General features: G+C 43.4%; 1 protein-coding gene across 3 annotated transcripts in view; it reads left to right on the top strand.

The window, feature by feature from the left end:
- LOC125745216 (metabotropic glutamate receptor 7-like) overlaps window positions 1-17,504 on the top strand; it is a 112,897-nt gene that overhangs the window by 90,651 nt on the left and 4,742 nt on the right. For all 3 annotated transcript variants that reach the window (XR_007398598.1, XR_007398597.1, XM_049017827.1), the window contains exon 9: window positions 6,315-6,561. Coding sequence is in view for 1 of the 3 variants with exons in the window: in XM_049017827.1 (XP_048873784.1) it covers window positions 6,315-6,561 (247 nt within the window). In the remaining 2 variants the exon portion in view is untranslated. The remainder of the gene's footprint in view (window positions 1-6,314; window positions 6,562-17,504) is intronic.

The following is a 17,504-nucleotide window of genomic DNA, read 5'->3' as shown; positions in this document are numbered from 1 at the left end:
TTTTGCACACAGAAATAATAAAAAGGGACTGTAATTTCAAAGCTGAAATACATTGGTCAGTACTTTTTATATAGAATTACCCATCAGAAGTAACCAGAAGATGCAGCCCTGAAAGGAGCTCTGCAACGGTCTGTGGACTCTAAGAATTCGGAGGCGGACCAAAGGCGGCTTCTTTCATGGTTCAGACACTGCAAATCCCCTCTCTGTTTTCCTGGGTATGCGGTTCTTTAATGCGTTTTCAGTGATGCAGGGGGACTGACATGGGCTGGTAAGGATATACCAATGGAAGACTGTGGATTTAAGGTTCTGGCTTTTCATGTGGGCGTCTCTGCGTTGGATGCTTTAATGTTACGTGAATTAGCTGAACTATTCTTGCTAATTTTGTTGGGGGGTCGGTTGTGCTGCTAGGAGCCCTGGAAAGCAAGGCTCCACCTGAAAGCCGATTGCCCTCCCAGGGTGCCCCCTCCCCTCTCACTCACTGATTTAAAGACATTGATAAAGTTGGCACCTCTATATGAATATTACCAATCGTTATGCAGACCACCTTAAAAAATCCTAGAATTGGCCCTGCCTGACAATAGAATGCTGGGCATCGTTGGGCCATCTTCTGGCTAACCCTCATTAGTGGCTGCAAACGCCTACTCTGGCATGGACTCCCACGGAGAGGGGGCTATTGCTGTACGGCTTGGGTGGCCCTGCTCATTACCGGAGTGACCGGTCTGTGTGTGTGTGTGTGTGTGTGTGTGTGTGTGTGTGTGTGTGTGTGTGTCGGGGGGAAGGGGGGGACTTGCAGGCTGCCCCCAGTTCTTTTTCTGGTTCTCTGTGTTTTTTTTAGGCAGGATGGGTAACAGGTAATTGGGTGGGGGGGCAGGGGTCTTACCACACTTATGTCTGATTTCAGTTTTTCTGGTCTTTTAGTGCCCCTTCAAGTACGAAGCCCCCCCTCTCCTCTCAAACTCCACCGAATATCAAGCACCGCAATTACTACAGTTTACCTGATGATCCCTAGAAGTCAATACATGTTCTGCATTAACCAGCACCACTAATTACCTGTCAAGTCTAATTTTCGTAAATGTAAAATTGTCAGCTTTTCTTATGAAGACCGTCAATAGCCATAAATACTATGGATTAAGATAATGATCTCTTTAGCATTTTTTTTTTCTTAAAACTGTTTCTCTGCCCAGCAGTGATATATTAACACCTTTCCTGACATGTTTAACTGTGAGCATAGTGGCCCCATGTAGAACTGATATATGGCTTAATAAAGACCGTGTTAAGAGCTGCATGTAATTCAGAGGAGGCCTGGTATTACTGAGCAGAGTCACAGTCATTAAATGAATAAATGAAGAGAATTATTACTGTCAAATTCATCCATCCATCTTCTATAAGCTGCTTGTCATATGCAGGGTCTCGTGGGTCTGGGACATATTCCTGAAAGCTACAGGCGCAAGACAGGGAACAACCCAGGATGGGATGTGAACCCATCACAGGGCAAACAAACTCACGCCTACAGACAATTTCACATCTCCAAGAAGCTAAATGTATTATTTTTGTCTGTGGGGGGAAACCCTATGATAAAACAGAGAAAACATGCAAACTCACAAAATGATAATCAACCACTCGGAATTGGTGCTTGTTTGACGCAATATAATTTTAGAAAAAAAATCCCAAAAAGCAATGAACGGTTTTTTTTGTGACACTTAGTTCATATATGACTGTTAATTCCTATACAAATACCCAGAGTACAATTGGACAGGTTAGTCTTAAATATATTAAATGGAAACTAGTACAATACTCTTTATTCTTTCGGACAGTTTACTTAGTATTGCGAATGATAAACTGCAAACTAAGTTGCCTTTTTTTCAGGCAGTATTTCTCTTCATCTGCATAGTGGATTTTGCTAGCCTTACCACTGCTTCAGAAAAGCTTTACTGCCGTGTTCCTGCCAACCACTAGTGGTTGCTGGGTAATCTCCTTCGATGTTTTTGCCATCTGGAAGTAATTCAAAAAGACCAAAGAATGATGTAAGAGGGTTCTAAAAGTTTTAGGGGTCTAAAAGCAAAGGCCTTATTATCCAATTTGCAGCCTTTTTCTTGGTGTAATCAGTGTCTGCTTTATGCCAGAGAAATAAAGCCCTGCGACTCCCTGTTATTTTCCTAAACAGCTGGCTGACAAATGCTTGGTGCTACTAGGTGATTGAATAAACTCAACTCCTGGAAACACCTGTAGCTTTAGTTCCTTATCTGAAGCAAATATGTTCCTTATGTAGAAAATAAGTCGTAGATTATCTGAGAAAGCTCTGTGTGATTTAACATCCTTATTGATCTTGACAGACGTCAGTCTATTATTGCCATCCACATCACATTCACTTTTCATTATGCCTGATACTTTATGTTGTAATATGTTCAATCCAGTAATTTTAAATCAAAAATGACAAATCTGAAATTAAACTCCAAAATTCTCTGATTCATAGCAGTTTGAAGTGGCAGATTTTTTGGCTGCATTCTGCACCAGAGATGGAGATCCCACCCACCCATCCATTTTTCAAACCACTTATTTTGGGTCGCGGGGGGTCCGGAGCCTATCCCAGAAGCTATGGGCACAAGACAGGGAACAACCCAGGATGGGGGGGCAGCCCATCAGAGGGCACACTCACACACCATTCACTCACACATGCACACCTACTGTACGGGCAATTTAGTAATTCCAATTAGCTTCAGCATGTCTCTGGACTGTGGGGTGAATCCAGAGTAACTAGTACCCAGAGGGAACCCCACAATGACATAGAGAGAACATGCAAATTCCACACACATGGATCCCAGGCGGAGACTCGAATTCTGGTCCCAGAGGTGTGAGGCAACGGTGCTAACCACTGCACCACCGTGCCACCAAGGAGTTAACATTCAAGGCTAATTGACAAGCTTTATTATATTATATTAGGGAATATTCTCTGGATAGTGTGCCTGAAGAGGGCACTATAGTCTACCCATATCAGAGATCAGGGATGTTGCACTTGGCCAGTCTAAGACCTTTAACCTAATCTGCCAGTAACAGCTCTATCTGAAGATCACTGAATTAAACCATGGAGCAAATCACAGGAGTTCAGTGATTCCCGACACACAAACACTACTGAAAAGAGGCACCCTGTCGGTTTTAAGATATTTGCCATGACCATGACAATAGACAACTAACAGTCAGGGCACAATGCAGACAGAGGATAAATACAACACACAAGACAGAGAAGAGTAAATGCAATGAATGTTTGTGAGGTAGGGGTGAGTGTTTTGTGTAAATTTAAATAGCGATGTGTTGACTCAAGTATAACACAAACAGCATACACCCATAAATATAGCGAATAACGTACATTACATGCAATGTGGTATTATAATGTGCATGTCGACCATCGGGGGTCTATGCTGATGAGAATGTAAACATTGATATGGTTGCAATGGTGATTGATTACAAGGAGGGAGGACTGTTGAGTCTGGAACACTGGGGAAGATGCTGTTCTTGAAGCATGTTGTTTTTCTTATGTAGCTACTCTTCACCAGAACACGAAGAAGGCAGACATACTGAAGGAGGTTCACGGCAGCGGCTAGTAGCTCTGCTCCTGTTCTGCGTTTGAATTAGAGCTCCGGTTCTCCTAGGAGGGCACCAGCTTTGGTGAGCCTCCCCCAAACAGCTACCCTGAGGATGGTTAATGCTGCATGTTTAGAGCCTGTGCTGTGGATGAATTCCAAGTGGCACAGGGACCTTAAAAAGGAACATGTCAGCCATTGTTCCGATATGAAGGTGTCACAGAATCTGTTATGGTCTTTTAAGATGCACAAAATGTGGGCAACTCAAAGGATATAATAGGTGGTTAACCTGGTGCATCCACTGCGGAACAAAAATAAACTTTTTACAGTAGGACTGAACCATCTATAAAAAAATTTACAGATATAGTGTGTATAGGAAGTGGGATGATTACTTGTGAATTGGACACTGCTTGTGTCCCCCGTACCTGTACAGATATTTTGTATATTTGGGAATTGGGATGGTTACTTCTGTATGGAACGCTGTCTACTTGTATGGGCAGCAAAGCTCACGTCTTCCATTGCAGCAGCTGTTTCCTATGGACTGAACACCTCTGGCACAGGGGTGATTTGAAATGTATGCTGCGTAGTTTGAGCTGGAACGCAGCATGGATCATTTGTTGTTCTGTTCCTTCAATGACACTTCCTAAGGATTTTTAAAGATACTTTATTGATCCCTGTGGAGAGACTTTCTTCACGCCTCCCCCAACTTGCTCTCTGTCGGTGATGGGCAATGGGCAGTGGGCAATGGGCAGTGGGCAGTGGGCAATGGGCAGCAGAGCCCAGGGGGCTGCAGGTTAAGGGCCTTGCTCAAGGACCCACAGATGTGCTGAGGCCGGGCTCGACTGAGCCACACGCAGTCCGTGTACATGGTCAGAAAGTACAAATCCAGACCAAGATTTTGTTTCAACCAACCAGTTGAGTATAAAGAGTCACATTCATGGAATACTGAACTGGCTGGCTGAAACAAAATCTTGGTCTGGATTCGTACTTTCTGAACCTGAACTTTCCACCTCTGACCATATGGAATGTTCCAGATTTTTACAAAAGTAGGTTTGTGGGTATTTAGTGTGGAACTGTGGTTTTATCTTTAGTTTAACTCTCCTGGGGGATCAAGACCTGTATCCTTGAGCCAACTCCCCTTACAGAATTTTGGGGTTAAATATGGATGCCTGTAGTATTATCTGGTAGTAGGTTAGTAGTAAGTTGGTAGTAAGTTATTATCATCATATTTATAGGAGGAAAATGGGGGTGTCAACGGAATTATGTCTTTGTATATTGCTGAGCCTTTGCTGACACAATTCTCTGGCTTAATCACCTATTTGTTGCTCTGAACCTATGTTTTAAAGCAGGACCTTCACAAAGCATCTCCTTCAGGAACACATCTGAACGGAATCAGAATCCTGGTATTGTTACTGTATCAGTCCTGTATTCCCAAACCTCTATTGTCTTGATTTTAATATCTTTTACCTATGAGTGCAACATAATGAATGTCTGTTGCAGGAATTCACATGTGCATTTTTCATATCTTGAAATCCAAATATTCTGATTCTGATATCATAAGTGTAATTTTTTAATTCAATGACACAGTTTTGCCTCTGAGGGTGCGTTGGTTAGCATTGCCTCACACCTCTGGGACCAGGATTCAAGTTTCCACTATGGCTCCATGTGTGTGGAGTTTGCATGTTCTCCTTGTGTCATTGTGGGGTTTCCTCTGGGTACGCCGGTTTCCCCCTATAGTCTAAAAACATGCTGAGGTGAATTGGAGTTACCAAACTGCCCATACTGTAGGTGTGCTTGTGTGAGTCAATGATGTGTGAGCATGTCCTGCGATAGGTCAGCTCCCCATCCTGGGTTGTTCCCTGCCTTGTGCCTGTAGCCTCCGGAATAGGCTCTGGATCCCCCATGACCCTGAATAGGATAAGCGGGTACAGAAAATGGATGAATGGATGTCTACCGGAGACATGTCATTCTGGCCTTGAACCATAACTACACCCTTTGGTATGGCTCACAATGCTTTTCTATCAGTTTGCTTGATTGAGAAGGCTGGAATAAGTGTTTTCATTCTCCGTTATACAGTAACATGCCACAGAAATTTAACAAGAAAACTGAAACGTACAATTGGGAGCATAATGACAGAAGAGGTGCTTGATTGCATTTTATTACCAAGAAAAACACCCTCATCATATTTAACAAGTCTGATTATACTGCTGAGCTTTCATATCATTTTTTACTCAATCTACTTCAATTGGCCCCGACACATTGTCAATTTATCTCATGACCTGATCTCTCCTGCATGTAGGGAAAGGCAGGTCATTTGTACATAGCCAAATGGAGACAACCGCTCTGACATTTAGAGGTCTGCTGTCCGATTTAGGAAACAGAATAAAATGACTTAAAATGGCTCTCAGATTTCTTGAAGTGTCGACGCACTGGATACATGACGGCAGTTCCACTATCCTGTAAGGCCCTTGAACGGCGATACTACAGCCTAGCTTGCCCATTAGAGTGATTTATGAGGCTGCTTTAATTGTGCCTTAAAAGGAGCTAAGAGTGGTTCTCCGCGGACCTCTATCTCCAGGGTCCCAGTGGACTTATTTACATCTACATTAGCGAAGATCGAGGCATAAACTCCAGAGCTAGACGGCTGTATGGAGAACGTGCAGTAATCTGAACAAACAACTAAAAGCAGCAGTATATCCTGCTTGATGCTGGCGTTTGTGTTTCTGTGTCGTTCAGCTGTACATCCAGACCGCCACGCTCACCATCTCCATGAACCTCAGCGCGTCCGTGGCCCTGGGACTGCTCTACATGCCCAAGGTCTACATCATAATCTTCCATCCAGAGCTCAACGTCCAAAAGAGGAAACGCAGCTTCAAGGCGGTCGTCACGGCAGCGACTATGACATCACGGCTCGCCCACAAGCCCAGCGAGCGACCCAACGGGGAAGCCAAAACGGAATTGTGTGAGAATGTAGATGTTACCAGTAAGTATGAATTGGGTGTGTGATGTGTGTGAGTTGGCTAGAAAATTCCAGTTCATACAGTCATGTGGAAGAGCGGTCAGTTTTGTGTTGGCTATTGACCTAGTTAACTACGCCTTATTCCTTTGTGACTACGCCATTTCGATAGTCACCGACCTTGCAAAGTTCTCCTCAACAGTTCCCCATTGATTCTGCCCCTTAACTCACAATGAAATATTTTTACCATCCAGCATTTAACAGTTTAGAAGGTACTATTTCTTCAGGTCATTTTATACTAGCGCCCTAACCACTCTTAAATGCTGATCAAACGTCGGGTCACCTTGCGTCTGGAGCAAATCCCAGGATGCATTGGAAGAGAATCAGAACACACACATACACACACACAAGTATGTACTGCAGGCAAGTTAGAGACACTGTGTGAAGAAGTGATTCCCCCAGTTAACAACTTTCACCGTCACCCCCCACCCACCAGTAACACTAGAGCCCACCAGACATACACAAATGCCAACCCCAGGGCTGCATCTTAGTAACCTCACTGGTCAGCAGCAAACGATGCACCCACAATCCTGGAGGTGTGAGACCATAGAGCTACACACTATATTTATTATCTCCCACATTAGCTCAGAAGAATGTCTGACTTCTCAGTGACCGTGACTGTATTATTGCCTTACAGAATGCACTTGAAAGGAATAAGAGGTTACATAAACTGTGAAGACAGGGCTTTATATTTGTGTGACCCATTCTAGTTTTTTTCTTACTGCACAAATAATGTGGAAAAGAATGTCATCTTGAGTCTATCAGGGTCATCCACCTGCCAGTCACCTGCACAGCCTCTGCTGGGCCACAATGCCTACTTCCTACTTCCTGCACAGTCACTAGAATAAGCAATACAATGACTGCATCAGTATTCTGTAGCAGACTTGCTCTGCCTTGACGGTTGATGGGGGTATGGAGTCATGTTTTCATATCAGTTTTACAGTAATGTGACTGGTCAGGGTTTGCCTTGTATGCTGTGTGCAAATCCCCTCCGATCCTGTGTATAAATGTATTCTGTTTACGAACCACTGGCACCACTTGCTTATTCAAACTAGAGCATCCTAATTACTAAATCTTGCATGACTAAATAACTACAATAATTAGTGATACCTCAAATTACAGATGTATGAAAATGAAGTATTATTTCATTTGCCTCTTACATTCCAATGAGTTGATTTAAGATGATTGGTGCCAGGGGTGTATACGGGGGGGGGGGGGTGGCACCCACCGAAAGCTGATTGGCTGAGTGACCCCTCCCATGTCATTCAGTGATTCAAAGGATATTATTGGCTAATGATAAGCTTGGCCCCTGACTGACGCTTTCAAGTGGCGTTGCCTTGTTTGTGTCATCCATTCAAAACACACATAGATCATTATTTAAACAAATAAAAAAAAAATCTAATCAGAAGTGCTTTGGATACCTTGGAAGGTCGTCTTTAGAATAGTGTCTAAGCTTGCAATTCATGCTTCCGTGCAGCGCCGACTGCCATTTCCAGACACATTAATTCTCCACTCAGTTCTAAGTTCAGTTGCATATGCGGCACATAATTTATCCCCGTTTTGAATTCCTCTTGCTGGCCTCGATATTGGAATTTATGCTTTGCTTTGGAGAGTTTATCTGCTTAGCTGGTTTGCTGGGAGTGTTTCATGGGCAATTGTGACAGTGTCAGGCACCCAGTGCCCCATAATAAAGCAAACCCCGTATCTGATTTTCACTTTGCAATGTACGCCTCTGGAATAGTTATCTTTACAATATTTCCACACAGAAATGATTTCATCCTGATGAATAGGGGACCCCGGCTGGTGGCTAAAGCTCCATACAGAGAATTACTTCTGCCATTCTGCTTTAAAGTCTTTATTTTTCTGAAGATCTTGTAGTTCAAATTTTGCCCCAAAGATATACATTTAAACCTTGCTCTCTGCTGTCTGTGAACGGCTGTAGATCACCCACCCCCCACACTCACAGGATGAGTGGTTAGAAGCTAGCTTTTTTGCACATTTCGATGAATTCTTTGGGCTGGGAACCCATACACAACCGTGTACCCCGTGTGCTTATATTTACCCAAAACAAAAAGCCATAGCCCTGTTTGTCCTCTTTGCGCTGCTTCTCGAGTGATGAATCGTTCTCGTTTTCCCGTGTGTTCCTGGGAAAATAAAATATTTATGTCTCTGGGAGCATCGCTTTTGGATTTTTTTTTTTTTTTGTGACATTAAATATTAAAGCGGTTAAATATTCATTGCCTGTAGATGAGCGTTGTGCCCATGTCGGGGGCTCACATACCGTGTGCTGACGCGTGTGCTGGGGGGGGGGGGGGGGGGGGGGGCACTCCTCATCAGGGGCCTCGGCCCCTCGCGAGAGCCCCTGGTTGGACAGTACCGTCAGGGTGCTCTGCTGATGCAGTCTTCCTCTCTCCCCTCAGACTGTCCCATCCTACATATCGCCATCTGGCTGTCTCTCAAACCCCTCTCCGCCTGCCCCTCCCCTCCCTGAGCTCCCCTTCTACACGACAGGCGGTGACATTTCCACACGAGCAGCTTTGCGTGCGTGAGCGGGCCCCCGGGGAACCGCTCTCGTCACTCATCACCGTAACGCAGAGCGAAAAAACATCGTTAGAATTTATTTCTAATGACCTGGAACTCGTCACATGCTCTTAGATATGTACCGGGTTCCCATAACCTGAGCTGTCCTAATGATCTCCGAGCGCACCTACTTCTACGGGCGACTTCGACTGGCGTGAGGGCGTAATGAAAGACTCGCAACGAAGAAGAGGCCGAACGTGGGAATTAACAAGCACAGATGCTGTTTTTTTCTCACGCCTTTTCCTGAAAAGCCCATCACAGTCAATTGTTAAGTTAGAAAGAATATATATTTCATTATCGTGTATATATATATATATATATATATATATATATATATATATATATATATATATATATATATATATCCACACACACACACGCACTCATTATATATAGTTAAAATGCTTCAAATATTTCAGAGAAGTATCCCCCTATATATTATTTCATCTTCAGCTGGATTTCCTCCATATAATAATGTATGTGGTTTACTGTTAGTGGCTTATTGCTTCTTGTCTAAGCTGACAGAGGAGAGTCCTCCACAGGAAGAGGGTGGAGGGGGTGAAGCATCAGTGACAGTTATTTGGGGCAAAGGGGGGCGGCTGAGTAGGGAACATAATGACAAAAACCAAACCGTAGGGAACTGCCAAGTAAGAAACTGTCACACCCTCGGCTGTGGTCACCACTTCCAATCAAACGTTCAAGTGACACAGGCTGGGGAAGACTGCCATTCATTCAAGGTCGAAATAATCAATCGGCCAAGGCTGCTGGGAGAATGACAGAGTCTTTTGGTCTGCACACTTAATGAGAATGACCTTTTTTTTGCTTCTCCGTACAGATTTTTGCTGAAGTTTCTTGAGTGGTACCAGAGTTTCTGGGACAGATAGATTCTAATTAGGCAGAAGAAGACAGCAAGCTGGATCCTGGAAACCATAATGTCACCCCGTCTTTGTGATGGATTTTTAAACCTACAATACAGGAGAGAACAATCATAGCGATTCAGTGTTTTCACCTGTAACTTCAGCAGGATTCAGAATCTTGTTTGCATTTTAGCACAGTGCTTACCTTGGCACTGCATGAAGTTATTGATGCATTTCTTGCAGAGGTCACGTTTATTATTATTATTAGTAGTAGCAGTAGTAGTAGTAGTAGTATATTTACATATTTGCTGAGCTATAAATGGATATTTTCTAAATTTGGGACTTCCATCTCTGTTGTTCCAAATTGCCCAAGTTCCACTGAAAATGATGAAAACTGCGATGAGGTGCAGGTGCAGTATACTGCTCAAAAATGAATGAGTGTATTAACCAGCATTATTATTATTATTGTGCCATAAAGTATTATTATTTACTATATGAGAGTATACCAGAACACATATGTTAGATTACTGGACTTCAGACTATTACTAGGATTCTAGTCATTTCAGGTGAGTCACTGGAGACAAATCAAGCACTATACAAGTATGAACTGTGCTGTACCTTGACCTCTTCTTGCTGACTTAATATATTGTGTCACTATTGTGACCGTGAATATTAGATAACAGCCTTCTGGGTCACTGACAGTCATTGGATTTGCAGACTGCTTTGGAGATGCAAGATGCTGAGTAAATCTCCTCAAACCAGTTACCTTTAGTCTCCAGTCTCCCTGCAACAGAGAGATATTCTTTCTATACTGGGGCTTGGGTTTACATTCGTTAGCTGCTAAGCTGAATTAGGAATTCCTGTTCTTCCCACTGAATGCTTAATGCCCTTGAACATAAGGCATGTGTAACACAGGAGAGCCTCCACTGAGGGTTGTGTTATGTAATAAGGTGCACGGCAGAGTAGGAACAAAGGCAGAGCGATGCGGCAGTAATTTTGGGCAAGCCGTAAGGCCAGTAACACACGCAAAAGAAATGTGGGTCGATGGAAACAGTGGACAGTACCAGTGGATTCGGTCGACAAAAAGATGCCGGTACTGGAAGGTTGCTTATAGACGTACGGTGGCTTGGAAGCGGATGGGTGGATCTTCACCAGTGTGGGAAGTGGGAAGTCTGTCAGGCAGCCCTCCGCTCCAGTCTCTGCCTCCGCCTGCCTCCACCCCCACTGATATCATGTTGTTTCCTTCCACGCTCCACAGCTGGTTCGCGGCTTTCCCTGCCGCCCTTCAGACTGTCGGCGAATTGTGTTCGGAAGCCCATTAAGACGTTTATAGAGCCGCTTACTCAAGACGTGAGCCCAGGGTCGATGGGGAGGCTAATGGCCCCCGTGATGTGCTGCTTGGGCGGTGGGGGGGGGGTTTCTGGATGATCACATGAGATCTGTAATGCTGTTCAGCTCGCCTCTAAATAAACCTTTTCTCAGTGATGGGAAAAAATATCCAGGTATGAATGTCAGCTTCTGTAGCCTCGCATCTTCAGTTTCTGTAGAGGAAGTTGATCATTGGAAGGATGGGTCTGTTACAGATGTTTTAGTATTCATCCTGGCCAAGAGTATTCATAGAAATTAACTATCATGCTAGTGTTTCTAAAACATCAGACCAGGATTTTCCACATACATGTAGGAACTCGTTATTTAAAATCCGAGTCTCCCTTTTTAGCTAAATGACCTTACTGGATGTAGTTTTCTGTGAAAAGCAAATGCTTTGTCATTATGGGAAAATAAGTGGTAATTTGAGGCATGAGTCTATTAGTCTCAGAAAGAGGCATTGAATGCATTAGCTGCAGGTCAGAAGGTCTTTTACTCCGTTTTAGTGCTGAAGGGTTTCACAGAGCTTGCTTGACAATATATCCCGTAATAAGCGGTAATCGCTTTCATTTGCAGAGTGAATATAGAACAGCCCCAGTTACCAAATTCCAGGACATTTAAAATGCTTCCTAGCAACTGACCAAAAAAAACTCTCTGAAGTGGTTTGGAACACTACCCTTGGTAACCCCTTGCTTGTGCGGGGGGGATGTTGGGAAACTCCTCATGAATTACCAACATCCTCACCCATAGGTCAGAACACAAAAAAAAATCCCATAATGTTCATGGGAGCCACAGCTCAGTAAGTAACATGTTTAAGCTGCCAGAACCTTTACCCAACAAGCTTTATTACATTTACAAAAATGTAAATATAAACAGAATGCAATGATTTGCAAATCATATAAACCCATATTGAATTGAAAGTAAAACAAAGACAACATATCAGATGTTGAAATTGAGAAATTTCATTGTTTTATGACAAATATATGCTCAATTTGAATGTGATGCCCGCAACACGCTTCAAAGAAGTTGAGACAGGGGCAACAAAAGACTGGAAAACAAAAACAGCTGGTTAATCGGTAACGGGTAACAGTTAGGTGATTGGCAGTGGTGGAGATTTCAGGTACAGAGAGTACAAATCCACACCAGATTGTGTTTCAGCCAACCAGTTGAGTATAAAGAGTCACAGTCACAGAGTACTGAACTGGTTGGTTGAAATAAAATTTTGGTCTGGATTTGTATTCTCTTGACCTGAAATCTCCACCTCTGATGATTAGCTATAAAAAAGAGCCCCCCCCCCCCCAATGAGGCAGAGGTGAAAGGGGGTGGGGGGTCTGAGTGCATCATGACTATTGCGTGGGCTGTAACATTGCAAAGAATTTAGAAATTTCATCTACAGTACATAATATCAGGAGAAATTTCTGCATGCAAGGGACACGGTCAAAACCCTGTACTGGATAGCCAGGCAGGCAGCACTGCATTAAAAACAGACAGGATTCTACAGTATAGTGGAAATCACTGCATGGGCTCAGGAACACGTCCGAAAACCAGTGTCTGTGAACTCAATTTGTCACTGCACCTATAATTGCGGGATGAAACTCTACCATGCAAAGAAGAAACCATATCTAAACATGATCCAGATTCTCCACTGACTTCTCTGGGCCTGAGCTCATTAAGACATTAAGATGGACTGAGGCTAACTGGAAAACTGTCCTGTGGTTTGACGAATCAACATTTCTGATTCTTCTTGGAAATCATGGACGCCGTATCCTCTAGGCTAAAGAAGAGAGGGACCGTCCATTTTGTTATCAGCGGACGGTTGAAATGTCAGCATCTGTGATGGTATGGGGGTACAATAGTTCCCATGGCTTGTGTAGCTTGCACATCTGGGAAGGCACCATTAATGCTGAACAATATATACAGGTTTTGGAGCAACACATGCTGCCACCCAGACATCATCTCTTTTAGAGAAGGCCTTGTATATTGCAGAAAGACAATGCCAAACCACATTCTGTGCATATTGCAACAGCATGGCCTCGTATAGAAGAGTCCAGATGCTAGACTGGCCTGCCTGCAGTCCAGACCTGTCAGTCATTGAAATCTTTAGGTGCATCACGACATGAAAAATATGACAAAACAGACCATGAACTGTTGAGCAGTTGAAATCCTATATCAGGCAAAAACTCCAGCAACTGGTTTCCTCAGTTCCCAAATGTTCACGCGGCGCTGTTAAAAGAAAAGGTGATGCAACACAGTGGTAAACATGTCCCTGTCCCAACTTTTTTGTAACATGTTGCTGGCATCAAATTCAAATGGAGCATATATTTGTCATAAAACAATAGCACTTCTCAGTTTCAGCGTTTGAAATGTCGTCTTTGTTCTATTGTCAATTAAATATGGGCTTATATGATTTGTAAATCATTGCATTTTATTTTTATCTACATTTTACACAGCATCCCAACTTTTCTGAAAATGGGGTTATACTCAGAACCTGTACACGCTACATTTTTTCCCATCGTGATCCGTGACTGTGCTGTTCGCGTGCTGGGCTTCGCCGTGGGAAGAGAGGCGACCCACCAGGAAATCACGTCAAGGCCCCAGGATGCTCTCTGAGGAAGGCGGCCCAGAAGCAGCTAGTGCTGGGGGGCCCCATTGAGTCCCGCCTCCACTGACACCCGCCATCTTGGATTTTATCACAGACTGTTCAAGACCAAAACACTTATTTATTCATGTTTCTTTCCATTCCTGTCATTTTTTTTTTCTTCATTCGAATGTGCTTTTAATAATTAACGTGCCATTATCTAGGAGAATTTATCTCTGTGTACTTGCTGATGATTTCTTTATTGGGAGTACTTGGGTTCTGGTGACTGGAAATTGCCCCCGTCTCTTTCCACCCCCGGTCCTCTGGTCCCGCAAAGGCACACGTCTTCCAGAAAGCCATCTCACTGTTCCCATTCTTCACACCTCTTCCCTTTCAGTCAGTTTTATTTGCGTGTCACTGCTGTTCCGTTTGCATTATGCTGATATTGTTACACACAAATTGACTTAACAACAGAATGCAAATATGCTTCATTGTTTCCACGTTCCAGTAAATCATACCAGCAACAATTATTAGCCAGCACGGTTGTTATTGCGTTTGCGCACGCAAAGATCAAGATATACGATGAAAAAACATGCAAAAAAAAAAACCTTCGAATTCCTTAATTACCTGCAGGTTGAAGGACAAACCCATAACGTATCAAAACAATATATAAATATATATTTTAACACCTTTTCTTTTGACAACTTCCTGCAACATTTTACATCGAAGTCTCCCACACAGATCGTGACCAAAAGTCAGCCCAGGTTGTCAGGTAGCTATTTGCATAGACACCTACTTGAAAACCAGTGACAGAATCAGGCCTGTCTTGACAAGAGATTTGTATCAGGATATCGGAATATACGTTATTTCAAATGTAAATAACATTGCACAAGTACACCAACTACTTTAGCTCAGAAGAGGTAATGTACATCCCTTCCATGTATTTTCCGTACCTGTTTATCCAGCACAGAGCTGCAGTGAGCTTGTTTGTTTGAGCAAAATAGTTACGCTTTAACGTACACTTTAACGTACACTTTAACGTTAACCATTCGCACCAGCAGCATTTTTTTCAGCTTCCTTGTTTCTGCTAGACGGCTATTAGTCAATGAACTGCAATCAATCCAGCATCTAGCTGTACAAATGGCACGGCATAACACTGTGAGTCAGGGATTATACCGGTGATGTCGGCATCTGTAAAACGTAAATTGTATGTTGCCGATAAAAGTGTTAGCTAAACAACTAAATTGCTTAAATGTACCCTTCCTCACTGGTAATTACACATTTGACATAATGTTGCAGATTGCCCATGCCGGCTAGCCAGGAACGCCTGCAGCGAGTGTTACTGGACATCGAATGACTCATCGTTCGCAGTTCAGGGAGGAGGTGATGTACGGGACATCCTTCTAAAATCAGGTCCCATTCAGATACTTACTGAGAGTGGCGGTGGGCAAGCTATCAGGAAAATTATGAGCCGGGTTCTGTGGAACCCTTCTAATAATGGCACAAGTAAACAAGAAGAAGAGCTCCATTCTCAATAGTCCATTGTCTGCTGTAGGCAGTGTCTCATTCTTACAGTGAAATGCAGAGATCCCTTCAACCATTTTCTGGCAGTATATGAATTTGACCGAGCTCCCTGCTGGGTCTCGGCTGAATAGATAATGATGCTGATTTTTACATGAAATACCAGTCACCCCTGAAAAAAAGGCAAAATAGGCAATTTTCACAAACCACCATCAATGACTAAAGAAGTTCAGTTTGCAATAATATTTAGTTGGTTCTATGCTGGGGGCAGTGGTGCAGTGGTTAGCACTGTTGCCTCACACCTCTGGGTCCCGGGTTTGAGTCTCCGCCTGGGTCACGTGTGTGGAGTCACATGTTCTTCCCATGTCGTAGTGGGGTTTCCTCCGGGTACTCCGGTTTCCCCCCACAGTCCAAAAACATGCTGAGGCTAATTGGAGTTGCTAAATTGCCCATAGGTGTGCATGTGTGTGTGAATGGTGTGTGAGTGTGCCCTGCGATGGGCTGGCCCCCCATCCTGGGTTGTTCCCTGCCTCGTGCCCATTGCTTCCAGGATAGGCTACAGACCTCCCGCGACCCAGTAGGATAAGCAGTTTGGAAAATGTATGGATGGAAGGATGGATGTTTCTATGCTATGGTGGTGCAGTGGCTTAGTGTTCAGAACTTTGGCCTGACTTTGCGGCTGTCAGGTTCCTGCCACAGCTGTATGTGTGCAAGTTTGTACAGTATAGAAGCTCCCAGGTTACGATGGTGCATATTTCGACTTTACGACAGGTATGATTATTCAGTAAATTACATGAGATATTCAACACTATAAAATAGGCTTTGTATTAATGATTTTGCCTAACTGTAGGTTAATGTAAGTGTTCTAAGCAAGTTTAAGTTAGGCTAGGCTATGATGTTTGTTAGCAAACACATTTTCACCTTACAGTATTTTTGCCTCGTGAAGTTCTTTTTCGGAGCATAACCCCATCGTAACCCAGGGAGCGTCCTTATTTTCCTTGCATTGTGTAACACAGCTATGCATTATGACACCACTAATAAGGTATTGCATCTTGCAAGGTATTGTACCTTTTAATTCCTGAGGCTTTGCAGAAGTGGGATTTTTTTGGTTTCCGTTGGTCGATACTAACGTTGCATTGGGCCCTTCCTGTAAAGCAGGCTGCTTCTATAGCTTTGATTTTGGGAACAGCTGCAACTGCTACAGCCTTAGGTGAGATAAAGGCTCAGGGCAGCGTGTGGAAGCCGGGCTGTAACGGTATCGTTAGTGCAACAGTCATTTCTCCCTGACATGATCATCATTTAACTGATTAAAAATTATTCTGCTGAAGACGAGGTTAAAGTTTACGGGCATCCTCCCATTTTAAATGTTTAATTAATTTTCTGTTACAAGCCCTATAAATTGAAATAGACATGCGACCTCCTAAAATGCACTTTAATTAAGCAGGGTAAAGCATTAAAAGCGTATTTGTCGTAAATTGAAACCTCCAGCAGATTTCAAAAGATAAACGTTATGTGCAGTTGCTGTAACTTCAAGGGAAATATGTTCCCTTTTGTATTTCAGGTGAAGCTCTGGTGATTAACTATGTGCTGCCATAGGGCTGCCACATTCAGATTCCTTTTTTTTTTCTTCCAAAACCAAAATACACACACAGCACTCGCTCTCTGTCCAGGTGCATCCATGCATTAAGTATTAACTTTGAAACAACAGAATCCTCCACTAACAGCAGTGTCTATCCTCCTTATTGCAGACAGTTACAAAAAAGTAATAATTATTAAAGCTATAATGGCATCGCCTCAAGGGATTGGGTTGCCATGGAAACAGAGGTGGGAGCAAATTAACTAAGACGAAGCTTGTAGCTATGCCGCTTTTTAAGAAGCCTGTTGTCGGTCAACCTTCCCCCCCCCCCCCCCCCCCCCCCCCCCCCACAAGATAAAAGGATAATACAGCTCGGACAAGATTGCTGCACCTTTGAAAATGGTTTCAGTTTTTCTGCCCGGTTTCCATGGCA

The sequence above is a fragment of the Brienomyrus brachyistius genome, chromosome 6, assembly GCF_023856365.1.
Source record: "Brienomyrus brachyistius isolate T26 chromosome 6, BBRACH_0.4, whole genome shotgun sequence".
NCBI lineage: Eukaryota > Metazoa > Chordata > Actinopteri > Osteoglossiformes > Mormyridae > Brienomyrus > Brienomyrus brachyistius.
This window is presented reverse-complemented; position numbering and strand designations above follow the sequence as displayed.